This window comes from Plectropomus leopardus, chromosome 13 (assembly GCF_008729295.1).
Source record: "Plectropomus leopardus isolate mb chromosome 13, YSFRI_Pleo_2.0, whole genome shotgun sequence".
NCBI classification, from domain to species: domain Eukaryota; kingdom Metazoa; phylum Chordata; class Actinopteri; order Perciformes; family Serranidae; genus Plectropomus; species Plectropomus leopardus.
The window spans coordinates 30,726,131-30,744,423 of NC_056475.1; the positions used below are offsets into that span (position 1 = coordinate 30,726,131).

The 18,293-nt window shown below is 39.5% G+C and overlaps 1 protein-coding gene across 1 annotated transcript; it reads left to right on the top strand.

The window, feature by feature from the left end:
• Nucleotides 1–8,249: 8,249 nt before the first annotated feature.
• LOC121952114 (myb/SANT-like DNA-binding domain-containing protein 2) lies at nucleotides 8,250–14,875 on the top strand. The gene is given in 3 exon segments (XM_042498604.1): nucleotides 8,250–8,687; nucleotides 11,609–12,000; nucleotides 12,202–14,875. Coding segments are annotated over 3 exon segments (1,746 nt in total). The 5' UTR covers nucleotides 8,250–8,255; the 3' UTR covers nucleotides 13,124–14,875.
• The last annotated feature ends 3,418 nt before the right edge of the window (nucleotides 14,876–18,293 follow it).

Here is an 18,293-nt window from a genome sequence, read left to right on the forward strand (position 1 = left end):
TGATATTGTGTATGTTGTGTCAGTACTTACTTAATATACTACCACTACTGCTAATAATAATAGTAATGCATTTTATTAATAGGCACCTTACAGAGCACTCAAGGACAACTTGTAAGTTAAAAACAAACAGCAATGTATAAGTTGATCATAACGACAAACAAATCAGAAATATATAAGTTATTAAATAACTGAACAAAAATCTGAAACATAAAAACTAGGTATAAAAAGATGAGGGCTGTATCCGACTCAGAATTATGTCAACTTGGATTTGGCTGTTCAATACAATTTTCAGTAATTCATATTGTTTTCCATATAACGTTTTTAAGTTTGAACAGGCTCTGCTGGACATCTCGTCTAATATAGTAAACAAGCTAACTGCACAATTAACGGGTCATGAATGTGCAACAAGATTTTTTTGCAGACACTAAATGTCAAACAAAAGCTGCATCACATGAAGTTGCTGTTAGCCGTAAACTTACCATTTCCAAGCAGAAGGTCTCTCCTCCTCCTTGCTGCTGTCTGCAGATCTGCAGCTCCTTTGTATCAAAGAGTAGCATTAATGTCACTCCGCAGCAAAATCTGGGGTGTGTGTATTTGACAGTAAATCAACTCTTTCAACTCTTTTGCATATTGTATCATGACAGAAGCAAAAATAAGGAACAACCTGGAATATTTACATCCGAATGCAAAGCAATTATTAGTAACAGCAGGCATGAAAACATGTCTATCAATCAAACTAGCATGTACAGCTAGGCCAGCTCTAGGCATGGACACATGGAAAGGGGGGGCTCCACCTGCCCTACTAACGCAAAACATAGGAATCTTTAGTCACCAAAAATTATTACTATAATGTCACTAAAGCAAGGACATTCAACTTGTCCATATATGTTTCTAAGATTTTAGGATATTTCTAGGATTCAGGAAGTTTCTTGGATTTTGGACATTTTTAGGATTTTAGCACATTTCTTGGATTTTAGGATGTTTCTAGGATTTTAGGACATTTCTAGGATTTTAAGACAGTAGGGTCTTAGCTAGGACCTCTGTCGGGGGGTGTGGGGGATCCTCCACTAGTACTGTTTTTGATAAAACAAGCTCTATTTTGATGCTGTTTTATGCACTCTGGCACCTTATGTATACTAAAAGTACAAAAACAATTCCCAGTGTGAATCAGTTTTTGATAACCAGGCTCAACATTGAGCCTGGTTATCAAAAAGCTTTGGATAAAACTGGAAATAGTTCTGCATAAGGACCTAAAGAATAACTCATATCACCCGCCAACATCTTTTACTGCCCCCCCATTCAAAGCAGTCCAGAACTGGGCCTGATGTACAGGAAGTGTGGAGAGCAGCGAGTCTTATGTGGTCTGGTATCAGACACAGTCAGTGGGGGTTTGGGGCTCTGAACTGTGTCAGCGATGAGCATCCGGAGGGGAAAACATGTTAAAGCTCGCTAAAAGATTACATTGATGGCCAAAGTCCAGCTGGAGATGCTCACTGCATTAATCCTCTAGGTCACCAGAGTACACGGATTAAGTTAAAGCATGAATATGTGCAGGTTTTCTCTTATGAAGTAGCCTATGAAGTAACTTGTTACAACAAAGAGTAAAGTTCAAAAAGTGCTCAACTACTTCAACTGCTCTCTCTGCTGCTGTGTAAAAAAAAAAAAAAAAAAGGCAGGGGGCAGAGACATGATTTCCACCATGACTGCTCTTTTTCTGCCTGGTGTGCTTGAGATGACATGTCTCCCGCAATCAGTATCAAGGAAACAGCCCACGTAATGGTCATTTCACACCTATCTGGTAATGATCCAGTGGCAGCACTGTGATGATGGCGATGAGATGGCATCTAAAATTGATGCAGGATGTGGAAAACCTTTTCTAAAACTGATGGCTCATTCTCAAAGACTTCCTAAAAAACAGTGTAGGAGGAAAAAGTCTGAAAGACTGAATATGGATGAGCAATTATGTTATTTTACTGCATAATTTTTTTTTTTTTACTGTTTTTAGCAGCATTTTGATGCTGGATGAATGTTTAATGTGATGATAGAAGAGCATATTGGGCTGCAAGGATGTTGGGAGCTGAATGAATCAATAAACTGATCAGTTAATCAGTACATCAAATTGCACAATACATCCATTTTTATAACAACAAAGTAAGTCATTTCATTGCACATTGCATTGAAAAGAACAGGATCCATTATGGAATCTGTGTGCCTGACACAAAGAGTTAAATGCAGTAAAAACATAGTACTATTTAGTATCTGAGAACTTTTAGTAATTTAGACATGCATGCAGAGTATTTCATGTTGCTTCAATTCATTGCAGAGTGCAGTTGAAGCTGAATCTTTACAGATACATAAAAATGCAAAAAGGGTGAAAAGAACACCTGAAAATGAGTATGATGAGTGAGGTGCAGGTTGCCATTTCTAACACATGAATATTACATTCCTGTAGAGCGCTAACAGGGCCATCCATGTTGGGCAGCTGCAGTGCAGAAATAATTCCATGTTGAAACTTTCCAGCATGTATGAAAACAAGCTGCTGTATCCAAATGAATTTTACCAACCTGAACTTATAAAAGAAAATAAACTGACAGGATGCGCTTTAACTCCACAATCATCCTGTCAAGTGTAAAGTGATGAGTTTGGAGCCATATGTAGGACTACACTCAGATATGCTTAAATGAAAACACTTGAGGGCATCCCTGGCAGTGTCATTAACACTGAGACTCATGGGTAACAGATGTGACCAAATCAAAGCTGAGCATGGAGACAAAAATAAATCCATCACCCAACTGAAAGGGAAAATTAATCTCACAGCCTTCAGCAATACAAAGGTTGATTTTTTTAGACCTCCTTTCACATAACTGAACTTGAGGAGGAGGATTTGTTTCAGCGGTGGGATGTGTTCGAGTGGTTTGTTCAATATAAGCTCTCTTAGCTGTTTTTAGACTAATGAATAAACACGATAAACTCGCAAAATGTGAAGACAGAAAAATACAGTCTGACGCCCTCTGAAATTTCTCTCTTTCACTGTAAAACACATTTCATTCAAACTCGACAGAAACAACTTAAAACTGAAACCTTCCTTTGGAATCTCTCCATGGTTCCATTAATCACCAACAGGCCCACTGTGAGGGGGGTCAAAGGATAGAGATGACCCCAGCCCAAGGTCACATGCAAAGGTCTGTGCACCGCTGTTGGTGCTGGAGCGGGAGTTAGAGGAAATCTTTCTGTCTCCAGTGGTGCCCCCAAATTTTTTCATAAGGGTGACAAGGTGGGGGCACTAAAAGTATTTTGCTGTTTAATTATATAGCCTACTATAAAACGATGTCAATATGCAGAGTTAATTCCTTAACTCTGCATACTGACATAGATTTTAGCATTATTATCTGACATGCAAAGACTATTAACAATACAGTTAACATTCTGAGTTTGACAACAGTCCTGTTCATCCTGTTAATGTGGTGAATCATTGTTCTTCAAATAGGCCTTTTCCCTAAAGAGTAGCTAAACCAACAACCCACTTTTTGCAGCTGAAAAGTAAATTTTAAGGTTTTTTATTTAAGTTCAATATTTGGGTGTTTAGTAGTGCTGTTGAATGATTTAGTTCCAACTCTTGACATTTAAGCACAAAATATTAAAATCCTATTGTGTTATATATATGCATAGTTACTGCCCTATAAGTTTGAAACCTGAAATTGCTATTAAATTTTGCTATTGGTTGCTCCAGGTAGCAGGAGTCTGCTTTCATCACCAAATTGGTCAGAGACTGTGGGGAATAACAGCATGTTTTTTTACATTTAACTTGATGAATTAAGGATTTATTTCAGTCAAGCTGGTGATTGTACATTGAACAATGAAGTTACTAACTAGATTACTAGCAAGAGGAACGAAGATGGTTTGAGTTTTATTTTGCTAGTGCTGAGTTTGAATGTGTGTTTTATGATGAGTTAAAGAGGAAATTAAGCCTCATCAGTCATCTGTGACCGAGAGAAAGTTAAATTCAAAAGGTGCACAGCTGTATCTCTCTGTATCACTTTTTTTATGTCATATAATGTATACCTCAATTAAATTTCAGGAAGCTATGAAGATATGAAATAATACATACCGACCAAATCTAGTGTCAGTTGCCCATTTAGCAGCAGCTCTCTAGTTTTTCACAGGCAGACCGCTGAATTAGAAAAATAAAAAGGAAAAAAAGCCTTAAACAAACAGCCTGCAATGTACTCAGCCTATTGTCGCCAGCCAGTTTATCCATCCAACCACCAAACCCTAACTGCAGACAATTAAAAGCATCCTTCCCATATGAAATTAAGCAACACAAACACTATTAGGTACATTACAGTCCACCAAGAGAAAATCTGCATTCAGCAACACACAACATTTACACTGATATCCTCCCTCCATCTCAGCCAAATTCAATCTCTCAGCAATCAATTACAGTTTGAAAAAAACTATTCATCCCTCTGATGATAAGCCCAGGATTATGATCACAACCACTCTCTAATTACAAAAAAAAGCTCTTCTCAGACTTCAGATTCATTAGGCGTCAGCAGAACTGCTGGTACTAAAAGGTGAAGCCAGTGTCCTGAACGTGTGCAAATAAAGAGCCGTCTCATTAACTCTAAGTTATGTCAGTACATGTCCCAGAATATAACGGCCGTCTCTTGATGGTACATAGATTAACACAGATCCTCACTATTTTGTTCAGATGTGCTCTCAGGAATATTAAAACACAAATGAGACCACAGAAGACTTGACCTCACTGATTCACGTGCCAACCCAGGTGAGGCCCTCTTTTCTGATAGTTCAGCGTTTCTCAATGAGTTCTCAGCTAATAAAAGCATTACGGAATTACAGAACAATGAGCCATCTTAAAGAGATGATTGTGCATTGAGCATTTGGATGAAATGAAATTATTTTTGCATGAATTTGGTCAGAAAAAAAGACTTGACAGGAGAGCACAGGAAAAGACCAGCTTAACTGATCTACATTACTCATCTGATACTTAGGACAAACATCAAAGTTCTTATCTAAACTAAAATACAAATTTCTAGCAATTATACACATACCTGTTGAGATATTTCAATCTGAATCAACCAACAAACAACAACATGTTTATAAACTTTAGATTATTTAACTTAAAAACAGCTGAACGCTGTAGTTTTTAGCTCAACTGTAGGGCACTACTTTCAGGCGTGGATTAACCCTTTAAAACCTGATTCGACATCAGTTGTGCTTTGTTCAGACGCCACTCATAAGCTTTTTAGCCCCTTTAAAAACTTAGCAAATTGGTTTGATTTCTTTCAAAAACGTTGGAAAAAAGTCCATGAGCAACAGACAACATGTCCCAAAAATTGCAAGAAATTAGTAAAATGTGACGCAGAAAATGACCTGAAAAACAGGTTTTAAAAAGGATGGAAAATTATATGAAAATGATCAAAACCTAGGGAAAAATTTCCAGAAAAGAGGAAGTTACCCCAAAAAAGCAATAAGTAAAAAGTACAAGAAAATAACCTGAAAATTAGTATAAAATACAAAACAAAAGAAAACAGAAAATAAGAAAATTAAGCAAAGAAAAACAAAGCTTGGAAAAGATGCTTTAAAAACATAATAATTATGCAACATAATTTTACATCAATTTTTATATAATAACTAAATAACAATTAATTATAAGTATAGTTTTTCCCCCTTTCCCCAGCTTTTGTCTTTTTTGACAAGACATTTTTCCCTAGTTTTGTAAAAAAGAAAAGAAATGTATGTTTTAAAATGTGTGGAAAATTATTAGAGTTGTCAAAAACTAGAGAAAAATGTCCAAAAAATATATTTAAGGTTATTTTGATTTTCATTTTGATATTAAAGTTATGTTTAAAAAAAAAAGTAAACTACAGTGTGTGTTCATGGTAATAAAAGAACACATCCCCCAGTTCATCAGTCTGTCTATTTCACAGAGGAAAAAGATATATCAGGCTTTGCACGCACACACACACACACACACACACACACACACACTGCTTAAATACATTCATTGTTGAATTTATTCTTTTCAGAAGACTTGACACTGACAATGAGGAAAATATCGAATATTGCCATAATTATCATTTCAGTACCAACACACCTAAAAGCAGACATGAACATGACAGCTCACTGACAGCTGCAGTTTTGACATGTAAAGGTTAGACTGTCCACTGTTTCCTGTCTTTGATCTATATTGGACAGCTACCTCGTCCAGAGAGAATCTTACTGTCCCTTTGGCCAGGTCAGGACCTCATTGACCACTCACACACGGACAGCCAAACAGTGGACAGATGGCAGAGCCGGCTGGAATGACCTGCAGTCCCTAAAGGGAAAGCCAATCAAACATTGTCATGGAAAAGATGAAGTAAACAATGACACAATCCATCAATCGGGCCGTCAAATGACCAATTATACACTCAAAATCCAATAAAAGCTCTCATTCACTGCCCAGTGATGACAGTGACTTGTTGGACAACACACCACTGAGTGTTACAGATCCTACTCTGGTGACATTTTTATAGCCAATTGGCTATAAATAAATAGACAAAGGTCCTAAATTTAAAAAACACAGACAAAGTAGTAAAGTACAGTTCATCTAACGCATGTTTCTTATACATAATTCAGCAAACCATAGTGACACAATCTGTGTACATTGCCTTTATTAAAAAACAGATAATAATTGTTACCGTTCAGTACAAATACATCCTGCAGCTGGACTGTTATGTTTGTAAAGGCTGAAACTACATTTCCCATTTACAGGGGCTGTGAAGTTGAGAAGTTCTAATCACAATCTCTATGTTAATATGTGAATATCTATCTTTTGTTCTCTAGTACTTTGGTTTATGGACAAATACAAAATTTAAGTAATTCCCAGCATAAGTCTGCAGCCATTCATCAATCATTTATTGAAAGTCTTCTAACTTTTTCTGCTATCTGTTGGTTTCAGGGGTTGTCTGTAAGGGATAGGAAAAGTTGTTAAAGTTTGCTCCGTGATATAATCGGAGTCTAGCAGAGAGACCTTTACTCCCTTTAGAAGAAATATGTAGCCCAGAAAGCAAAAGGAATTATTAGTCAATCTCATCCTTTTTTTTCTCAAGCGAATACACTTTAATGCCCTCAGGCTGGTGCTACAAAGCACCCCTTAGGAAAACAAATCTATTCTAAGTCCATTATTCCCTCTGCTATCAGACTGCTAAATGTTGACAGTCATCAAATAACTATTTTATTTTGTAACCATATTGGTTTTCTATTCTATTCTATTCTATTTTTCTTCATATGGCCGACAGCCTATACATGCATTCTATGATGTATTAAAGTAAAGTGCAATGCATTAGTACGCGTTATTTATGTTTACCAATTTATGTTTTTTTTTTATTCTGCATGGTCCTTGTATGAAGCAGTCTGCATGGGACCACACGGGGTGCCAGTGTGCATCTTTGCCCATGTATTGATCTCTTTTACATACTACTAGCAGTACTTTTGATTGCTGCTTGTCTGTGAGTTTGTGTGTGGTCTGGCTACAAACTGATTTGCCTGATACGCTAACATAATAAACTACAATTTTAGTTGGTTGGACCAGCCTGTCAAGCTGCTCACATTTATCTTTATGTATATGCCCTTTGCTTTTCATACTTCCCCCTCATGACTGATATTTTTCCAGACTCAAGGACATTGCTTTGGTTTCAGTTTTACAGAACTCAATGGATAAACCAGCTAGAGTGACCATCACAAGCTGATAAGACCAGCTGAACCATCAAAAATTATGCAAAAACTACTTTAAACTGGTCAAGCTGGTCAATTTAACCATCTTAAACTGCTCAAGCTGTCTTTTTGTTTGTTTTTATTTTCTTTTTTTTTAGCAGGACTGCTGATATGTAACCTGAAGAGCCCACAGTGTAAAACCTTTTCTGTCCTACTTTACCCGATGTCCCACTCTGTCTGACTTCACTCTGTGGGCCTGTCATTAGGATTATTTCATCTTCCTTTTTCTTTTCTAAGGGACGCGGAGGGGACATTCTATGAGACAGCCCCACATTGCGCCGTCGTCTCTGTCTCATAGTAAGGACGCAAATTACTCGGTTTGTGTGTTTGTTTATTTGTTTACTTGAGAGTCCACCTCTTCCAGGATCCTCCCCTGGGTCTCTCCCTGGATCCGCGCCGTCTTTTGCTCCATGCCTTGCAGCGTGAAGCCCCGGACGTCAGCCCTTCCTCCCCCTCCCCTTAGCAACAGAGGCAACATGGCGGCGTCCAGTACCGCGGAGCATTCTCCGGAGATATCGACGCCGTTAAAAATACCGAAAACCGAGGTGCCATCCCCCGAGTCGGAGGATTTGAGTGACAGTAATCAATACCACTCCAATCCCTCGACACCTAACCGCTTCTCGCCTTTGAACGTGGGCTCAGGGACGGCGGGCCGGACGGCGGCCTCGTCCTCCTCCAACAGCTTCACGGCTTGCCGGGGGATGTCATGGACCCCGTCCGAGACGAACGCCCTCATCGCGGTGTGGGGCAACGAGAGGCTGACGGAGGCGCGGATGCAGCAGCTGGAGGTCGCGGGCACCGTGTTCTCCGGTAAGGCCCCCGGTCCTGCCATGTACGAGCGGGTGTCCAGAGCCCTGTCGGAGCTGGGATATGAGAGGACGCCGTCTCAGTGCAGGGAGAGGATGAAGGTAAATATAGCTGTGAGGACGCACTGATGGCTGCATGTCCATCCTCCATCATCAGGACCTCTGCCGGAGCTCTGACACCGAGCTGCGGCTGCGGACTGGCCGTCAGGCTGTCAGGCTGTCAGGCTGCTCCTGAGGCTGGAGGTGGAGGTGACAGACACACAGGGCCAGGAGATGGTCCCAAAAACCAGCCTAGTCACAGGTAGCTGACCTGACATCCAGCTAAAATACACCGAGGACATTATCTAACAACCTTGTGTAAGACTCAAGTACATTCACCTTAAAATTAATTTATTTAAATATAAAACATTGGAAATAATGCTCAAGTGTTTGTGTGTGAAATTCGCACATGACCACAGCTCAGGAGTCAGAAGTGAGAGAAAAATGCAAAAATAAAGTGATTTGAGTGATAAAAGAATACAAATAAGAACAAGTAAAATAATATAAAATCAATATACACTGTATACATCTATTACTTAAACAGATACTGTGTGTGCATGATCAATACACATGATAACTTAAATACGCACATTTCCATAAAAGGATAAAATATTACAAAAATACAAATAAGTTCAATAAAAATAAAATAATATGAAATCAATATACTCTGTATACACCTTTTACTTAAACAGATACTGTATGTACATGATTGTTACTTGCACATGATAACTTAAATACATACTGTGCCAAAAAAGGATAAAACATTACAAATAAAAATAAAATAATATAAAAGCTATATACACTATATACACCATTTACTCATACATATACGTACATGATTGATACTTGCACATGATAACTGAAATTCACACATGTTGTGTAGTACATTTACTGTACGAGTATAGAAATATAGCCTAGAAATATTATTGCATTGTAAGTGGTTAAAGTATTGCACAGTAGGAAATTGCATGGGATGTTATACAGTATAAATATAAAAAAGGACATACTATATGAATTTCTATGTTGATTGTGGAAAAATAGAATACATAACCTGAGTTGGAAAACTAGTGCAAAAGTAGCTCTCATATTGTAAGTGATGGAGACAGAGACAACAACAGTGTTACAACAGCTGTGTCATATCATCTTAGTGGATAAGGTATATTATCCTTATGACAGCCACCAAATGAATATCATCGTTTACATTCTTTTCATTTACAACCCAGTTTTATCCACAATCTTCACTTAACTATTGTTTATTATTCATTCATTCAGTCACAACTCCGCATGTAAAAGACAAATAAAAGTGCAAATAAACATTTTCTTTCGCGTCATCAGGAAGGACAGCCATAGGTTGTGTTAGTGCATGCATGCATTTGCTCCTATTGCATCAGATGTCGACGCATCCAATATTTTCCTTTTCAGCATCAGCATATTTGAAATTACATGTTCAAGAAATGAAGTGAGTTGAAATCCAATAGGTTGCAAAAAAATGCAAAAACAGGTAATGATCAATGTCGCTGCTCTCTTTTTCCCTAAATGTTCATGAACATGAGACACCAACTTTTTTAGCTGGTCACACCTGCACATGACAACCTTTTGTCACCCTTCACCCTTTTATCTATTTTTTTTTTTTTTAATATCTGATAGTCAAAATAAAAAGAAATGAAAATTGTGCTAAATGGCTCTGATGCAGCCTCTCTGTCTGTCTGTCTGCAGCCACTCACCACTCTGTAGCCTCACTACAGCACTCTCTGATTGGTTACACTTCATGAGAAATAGCCTTTTAACACCATGTCCTGCTCCAGTTAAGTGTACTGGTGCACCACCTAACAGTGAGGAGCAGGAAAGCTGTTAAAATGGAGTGTAATGTGTCAACCAGCAGCAGCAACCACCTAACTGTTAGCTGACAAAACAAACATCAAAGTCGGCCTGTAGGGCAAAAGCTTCCCTAGTGGACAAATAGGCCTAACCGCCTAAATGGACAAGAATGTTCACAATACAATTTTATGTCAGCATGAATGGCATTCATAAATTCTCTGCCTTATCAATCTGCCTTGACTTGTTTGTGTTTGTATGGGCTGTGTGGTAATGGTGACGTGAGCGCTGCTCAAATTTAGCAGCGGGTCTGGCGTATCTGCTGGCTTCAATAAGTGTCAATAGAGATTCCACCTTGCAGATGTATGCTGGTGTGGTAATGGTGCAGACCCAGTGAAGGCTGCCATGCCACTGTCAGGCAGAGAGACTGGAGCAACAGCTCCAGTGAGCGAGCGCAGATGTGTGTTGAACACGATTGTTGTAGTTGTGAAGTTGTAATGACAACATAGCTTCTTGTATTAAAGTAGCAAAAACAACCGGTGTTTCCACTGGCAACATTCTGTGGTGACTAACATAAGTTAACTAACTAAATGAAACTTCAGTTTTATAAGTAGATTGCAAGGAGAGGAAGAGGGAGGGAGACGACGGCTAGATGCGGCAAGAGATGTGACCAATTGTTTAAAATGACTGTAAATGGTACTGCAGTGCAATGATGATACAGACATTTCCTAAACCAAATTTAGAGACAGACCCTACAATGCACATTTAACACGCAAGTGAGTCAGCTTTGACCTTGTCTCTTAAGTCTGCATCCTGCACTCACATGAATGTAACCACATGAAATTTTTACTTGCACCATCACAAAAAATGGTAGCAATCCAGAGCCCTGTCAACCACAAAAAGCATTGTCAATTTCAGGTTTGACAGCAAAGGCTCAGCACTGCCTTCATGTTAACATGTATTTATTGGACAGATTAACAACAGTAGCATCACAAGCTACAGTAGCATTACCACATATGAATCAGTGACATCTCTGCTACAGGGTCAGTCTGTCGGATTGGTGCATCCCAACTTTATTGTTGTCTTTATACTATAGAACAGTCCCAACAGAGTTTTCAGTTACTGAAATACCAGCCAAGTGAATCCTTTCTTTATCCTACCACATCCAGACGCTGCGCCGCTGCTACAGCCGTGTGAAGGAGCATGGCATCGGCAAAAGGAAGAGCAGCTACACTATAGAGCAGCTGGAGAAGGTGTTCGGTCAGGGAGGCTGGGACTCCCAGAGTTGTGCCCCAGTGCTGATTAACAGCAGTGGGCTGTATCAGGAGATGGAGTCTGATGGCAGCACCATGGAAGACTTCTCCCAGGAGGATTGGTGTAACCAGGTGCTGGACTCAGCCTTCCAGGAGGGAGACATGGAGACTGGTGAGTGTGTCAGCAAAGAGCAGATGAACTCGGAAACAATGCACTTAAACTAATGTTTATTTTTTTCTCTAGAGGAAATCCAGGTGCCTAAAAACAGAGCTCTGCAAATTCAAATAGAGTTGTCAGAACAAACCCAGTAAGTAAGCTAGAACCACAGCATACTTCACTTTGTCTTTGTACAATTAAATGTGTTTCATATAAAGTTTTGTGTCCGACACTGTGAATCAGCCTAATCATTGCAAATTCTGTTTAAAAAGCCAACACTGAAATGTGTCTGAATGGGATGTTCTCTAGTTTTGTTGCATTGTCATTATAATGTATCTTTGGTTCTCTGTAGAAAAAGGGACATGATGCAGACTGTGATGCGTATCCTGGAGTCGGTGCAGCTGAAATGGGAGCACTTCCAAACATGGACGGAGTTCTCACGGCTGCACCTCTCCAACAAACTGGCTATCTTTGGCGTTGGCTACAACACGCGCTGGCGCGAGGACGTGCGTTACCACTACGCTGAAATCAGCTCGCAGGTGCCTCTGGGAAAGAGGCTTCGTGAGTACTTCAACCCAGAGAAGCCAGAGGGCCGCATCATCATGACCAAAGTTCAGAAGATGAACTGGAAGAATGTTTACTACAAGTTCTTGGACATCACCATCAGCGAGGCACGCTGCCTGGAGCTGCACATGGAGGTGGACTGGATCCCTGTGTCCCAGTCGAGGCCTGCAGGCTGCAGCAAAGGCACATCCCACTACCTCCTTCCTGGGGACATTCCCAAGGCGTACGGACTCTACGCTATTGGCTACGAGGCACTGTCATCCTCTCACGACATTGCTCACACCTCCTCACAGGGTGATGGTGAAGACCATAGCTTACCTCAGTGCGAGTCAGAGAACGGAGAACAAAGTCAGGCTGATGGAGAAGGTGCAGAGAAATGTGACAGGACTGGGGCTAAAGTCACTTACTGCTACCTGGGCATAGCTGAGGATAGGACCATACAGCAGAGTCTCTTCCATCACTTCCAGGGATCTGGCAAACACTATGTCCACGGGGAACCCTCCGCTGTGACTCGTTTCCTGCAGGAGAACTGCCGTGGTGCTGCTACAAATCAGAATGGTGAGGGAAGTTTAGAGTCCTCTCAGCGTTATGCCATTTACATCAAATTCATCGAGGTGGAGCTGGACTTCCTCTCAGCAGGCTCCCTGGTGGAGTGCCTTGAAACTGCTATTGGTTGTTCCTTAAAGTACAACAACAAAGAAACATTGTAACTACACTCAGTGTGTCAGTATTGACTAAAGATATAATTAACAAGTGTTACAGCCAGCAAGGCAACAAGAAAGGTGACCAATTCTGTCTGTTCTAAAGCATGGATGTGTGCAAGAGTCTGGCATATTTTTGCAGCCTTTTCAACTCTGTTGAACTGACTTTTCATTTGACCCTTATTAAGTCTAAAAAGAATGACGATGCACAATATGGCAGATGTATTGTGTAGAAATATGGGAACATTAGCTTAAGTATTACAGAGCTGCAACATCCAAGACATATGTACTTATTATTTAAGGCTAATGTGCACTACAAAGGTTTCTGCTGCTTGTTTAGTGTAGATAAATATTGCCTCATCAGGGAGCGTGGGGTTGGCAAGGTGACTACTACAGTACATGTCTGTCTACCTCAGTAGGATGTAGCAAACAAGGCAGCGAGGGGACCATAGGGTGGATTCATTCTGAAACTGCCTTAACTCTGACTGTTGAGGTCTGGACCTTAATTCACAAAGCATCTAAAAGAAACGGCCGATTTTTAAATTTAGTTTTGCATGATGACTTTGCTGCAGCTAGAGATGCTTCCATGCAAACAAGGGAGACAAAGTGAAAAATTAGCATTGGCCAATGTGGAGACCACCTATTTAAGCAGCAGTGTGAACAATGGGTGCAGTTTAGGTGTAGTTTCCATGAGGCTTGTATTTAATATGTCATACCTTTTAAGTCAACTTTCTCTTGGTCACGGAAAACTGACAAAGATTAATTGCATCATTAACTCATCATAAAACACACATCATTCAAACTGACAGCAAAAAAATAAAACTCGCCCAAACCATCTTGGTTATTCTTGCTAGTAGTCTCGTTAGTAAGGCCACTGTACCAACAATCACCAGCTCCGGTTTGATTGAAATAAATCCTTAATTCATCAAGTTAAATGTAAAAAACATGCTCTCATTCCCCACTGTCTCACTCTGCCTGTTGGCTGCCGGCTGTTTACAGTCCTGTAACATCTCCCTCAATCACTAGGTTTCTTGATATGCAACCGGAGACTGAGCTCTGGTGGTGCATGCTGTGTAGTACATACAATGAGTTTAATAGAAAGAGGAGTGTCTGTATTTATGACAGAATAAAAAAAAAAAAAACATACCTTCAGCTTCTCTAAATACCCTGTAATACCGTCACACTGTGATAACGCCCAAGCCTAGTTTCCAACTAATTTCCATTCAGTTCACTTAATGACACATATGACCAATTATGCTGACCTGTAATGTACACTGTAATCAACAGACCAGTGACAGGGATCCCCGCACATTGATTTATTTGTTGCAGCTCATCATGATTAAAACTGCCACCACTTACTGATTTCATATTTTTGGACCTGGACTGTTCATTATGAGAGCTATTGGAATATGTATGCCCTTCGGTTTTTGATGGCACAACACTCTCGGAGCTCAAGGTGTAGTCTGGGCAGAGACGGATCAGCAGGCCACCAGGCGCAGTGAAAGCGAAACTCAACAGTTATTGTGCTTGGTCTAAAGCTTGCTTTCACTTACTACTGCAGCAGCTGCTCCTCTAATCCATCGATCTGATCTAATCAGATCAGCTCTGACTGGATTAATAGATCAAGTACTGACCATGCACCTCAAACTCCTCAATATGCAGCTGGGAGAAACTCATGATGATTTTTGCCTTTGCTGCATTTAAAAAGTCAAATTCCAAATTTAGAGAGGGGACACAGAATGATAAAAAAGGGACTTAAACACAAGATTTAAACCCCCCCACCCCCCCCACCCCCGAATGAATACTTTTCCTCACTGCTTACAGTGTTTGCAACCCTCACAAACTATAATCAGATTAAATAAAACTTAATCACAGCATCTCCACCACCTGCTGCTGTTTGGTTATCAGCTAGAAGAAGCCACATTTACACTGCCTTTTCAAGGCGGAAATATTACGGCGTTATGCCACCTTGCCGTTCTGTATGAGACTTCAGATCTGTTCAGGCTCATCTCTGAGCCAGGAACAGAGGTAGTAACAGCACCAAAACGAAGTCTGTGCAAATCATAAAGCCAGAAAGACACAACCACAGAGGGGAGGTGTGACGGACTGATTATGTGTTATGTTGGCAACCACATCGCGGGAAATTTAAAAAAGCAGCTGTTAGCAATAGGCAGCTAACTCAGAGAAAATTAACTTAAATGTCCACAAATGTCCTGTTGGGAATAGTGCAGTTCCGGAGCTCCTTATCCTCTGAGCAGAGGACGAGATCAGCCACCATATAACGGGTGGTGAATGATTGTTATTGGCATAATTGTTGCATTATTGTTAAGAGAGCAGTGCCGACACATAGGTTACACATCAAACTAGAGGCTGACACCCTTGTGTTTAAACATGGTGTTGAACATCATACCTCTTTTGGTTCCGCAAAGGCAGATGCTATTTAAAACCACACCCTGGAGCAGAATGATGACGCTGTCGTTTGGTTCTGTGTAAACATACAAAGGAGGCATAAAGAAGGGAGTTTGTAGGGGCCCCATTGCGCCATCTCTGTGTAAAAAGGGCTAGAGATTTGGTTTCATGCCTACCGCCCACACTTTGGTGTTTCTGCCAATGCCCAGTGACCAAATGTAACTTACTTCCAAAGCTGTCTTGTTATCTTTTAAGCCTCCCTGCTGACTATTTGGCATGGTCTTTTATAGCTCTAATGCACATAAAAATGCCTCTTTTAGGTTGGTGTTTTTTTTTATAAAATTCTGACATATACAAGATTGAATGTTGTCTTGGCTAGATATTCTGTAATGCAGCCAGATCAGTACAGACATTTAATTTGGTTTCAACCAAAATAAGAAATCACAGATATGACACTGGAGTGTAAGTATATGGTAGGCCAGTATGTATTGGTGGTCAGCACTTTGGAGCATCTTTAGCTGCAGCTGTGGGGTTGTGGGTTGATGAGTTCCCGGCACCTCCCACATACTGATATTTAAAATACACCAGTCTTGCAGATGACACACAATCATGCATACAGGTGTGAAACAGGCCTCCGAGCACTAAACTCCAACTTCTACCCAGGTTAAGAAATTAAGCTGCAGGGCTGGCTCATCCTTGACCAATAATTAAACTGAACTCTTTATGAAAGTGATTCCTGAGGTTATGTGCAATGTGCCAGGAGAGGACTGTGTAGAGAAGAATCAAACGGTGAAGAAGTCCATATTGAATCTATGTATATGAAAGCTACCTTATATATCTATAATATATATTTAAAAATATTGATGTTCTTGAGCATTCCGGCTTTTGCAAACTTGCAATGTTCATTTGTTTGGGTATACAGTATATGAGAATAAATATGATATTTTATATTTTATTGGTTGACACCATGTCTTGTATGTGATTGTTTTGAAGTCACCGTCTTGTATGTTTACATGTTGGAAAAACAATAAATGGGGCACTCACTGTCATTTGCCACGCAGTGGAAATGGGCCTCTGTGTGTTTGTTGGCTTAAATACGGCACTGTGTCTAGATACCGTCAGATGTACCCAAAGAAAGTGAATTATTAACAGAAGAATCTTGCTGTCAACAATAATACAATATATCGAAATGAGTGTATTCAACTTTAAGAGAGAAGGGTGAAGTCAGGTAACGTAAGACATCAGAAAATAAGGTTTTATATCTTTGGCTCTTTAAATATTAGCAGCCAGCCATCAGACGTGTTCTTGAGTTGTTGCAAATGTGCTTTACATGAATCATTTTTATTGGTTTTAGAGAACAGTGATGGGCAGAGCAAAGAGTCAAATATTCACTCGTCCCAGAAATTGCCAGGAAAAGCCACATGGCATGTTCATTTTCTTGCATTAGTAATAAGAGTGCTGCACTGAAAACATGAAAGGTATAACACCAAAAATGGTTGCAGAGTGTTGCTTGTTTTAATTGTTTGACTTAAAATCAAAATATTTTCACAGCACATTTTTATGGCAAATGGTTTTGAGTGAATAATTAATCTGGGCAGAGTGTCTTGATTTATTTTCAAAAACATGGGGAGGGGCGTCTGGTGGCTCAGTGGATAGAGCGGCAAACTGTTAATTTGTTTAATCATTTAAAGAAGAAACAAACAAACATGACTGTCTCACTTTACCTGAACATGTCATCAGAGTGAGGTCGGGGTTCTTGACACGTTTGAAGGTCCAAAGTCTTTTTCTTAAAAACAAAGTGCAGAAACGCCTGTTTTGGTGCAGGAACACACCTGTTCCAAACTTTATATAGAAATAATAATATGTTTTGAATGGGTAGGCCACTGTGAGATTTGGAATTGTAGAAAATGGAACTGCAGCAGCTGAATGTGTGTTGAGAAGTGGAATTATGTAATTCACCCATGTGGCCAGGAGATGGCCATAGATAGTTGATGCTGAAAATCCCCACATAGTTGATATTACTTCTATTTGTTGTCAGTGCAAAGCATAAGCGTTTGCTTTTAAAGGCATAACACCTCATTTAATCCTTTAAAACCTGAGATAATTTGCTGGATTTAAAAAAAAAAAAAAAAAAAAAAAAAAACATTGGAGGAAGACAATGATCAATTTAGGAAGAGATTAGCCAAAAATTTGCAAGAGATTTCTGAATAAATACAAAAAATAAAATAAAACCAGACCATTACCTAAAAATTTGCAAAAAAAGGGGGGGGGAAAGTTAAAAAAAAAAAAAAACAACAGCTACCACAAAAAAACAAGGAAATGACCTTATTTTTTAAAAAAATATATATATTATTTTAAATAATTCTGAAACATAATTTTAAAATACTTTTATTAATTGTTTTGGTTTTTTTTTATATAATTTACATAAACATTTAATTATGATTATTCTAACTATAGTTTTCTGGACATTATTCCCAGCTTTTTGAAAATCATTCTCTACCAATTTATTGCAATTTTGGGGATATTTCAAGCCAAGTTTCCCTCCATGTTTTCAAAATTGGTCAAATTAGATTTGCTCATAGTTTTTAATACTTGCAAATGGTGTCTGGATGCAGCTCATGAAAACTGATGTTCTGGGTTTCAAAAGGTTGAAAAGAACAGGAAACAGGCCTATAGATGCAGTAAGTTGACTAATAATTCAAAGGTGCCTCAGAGGGAGTCTAACCCACAGCTGACACAGTGTGTGGCTGTGATGTATGTGCTCAGAGAC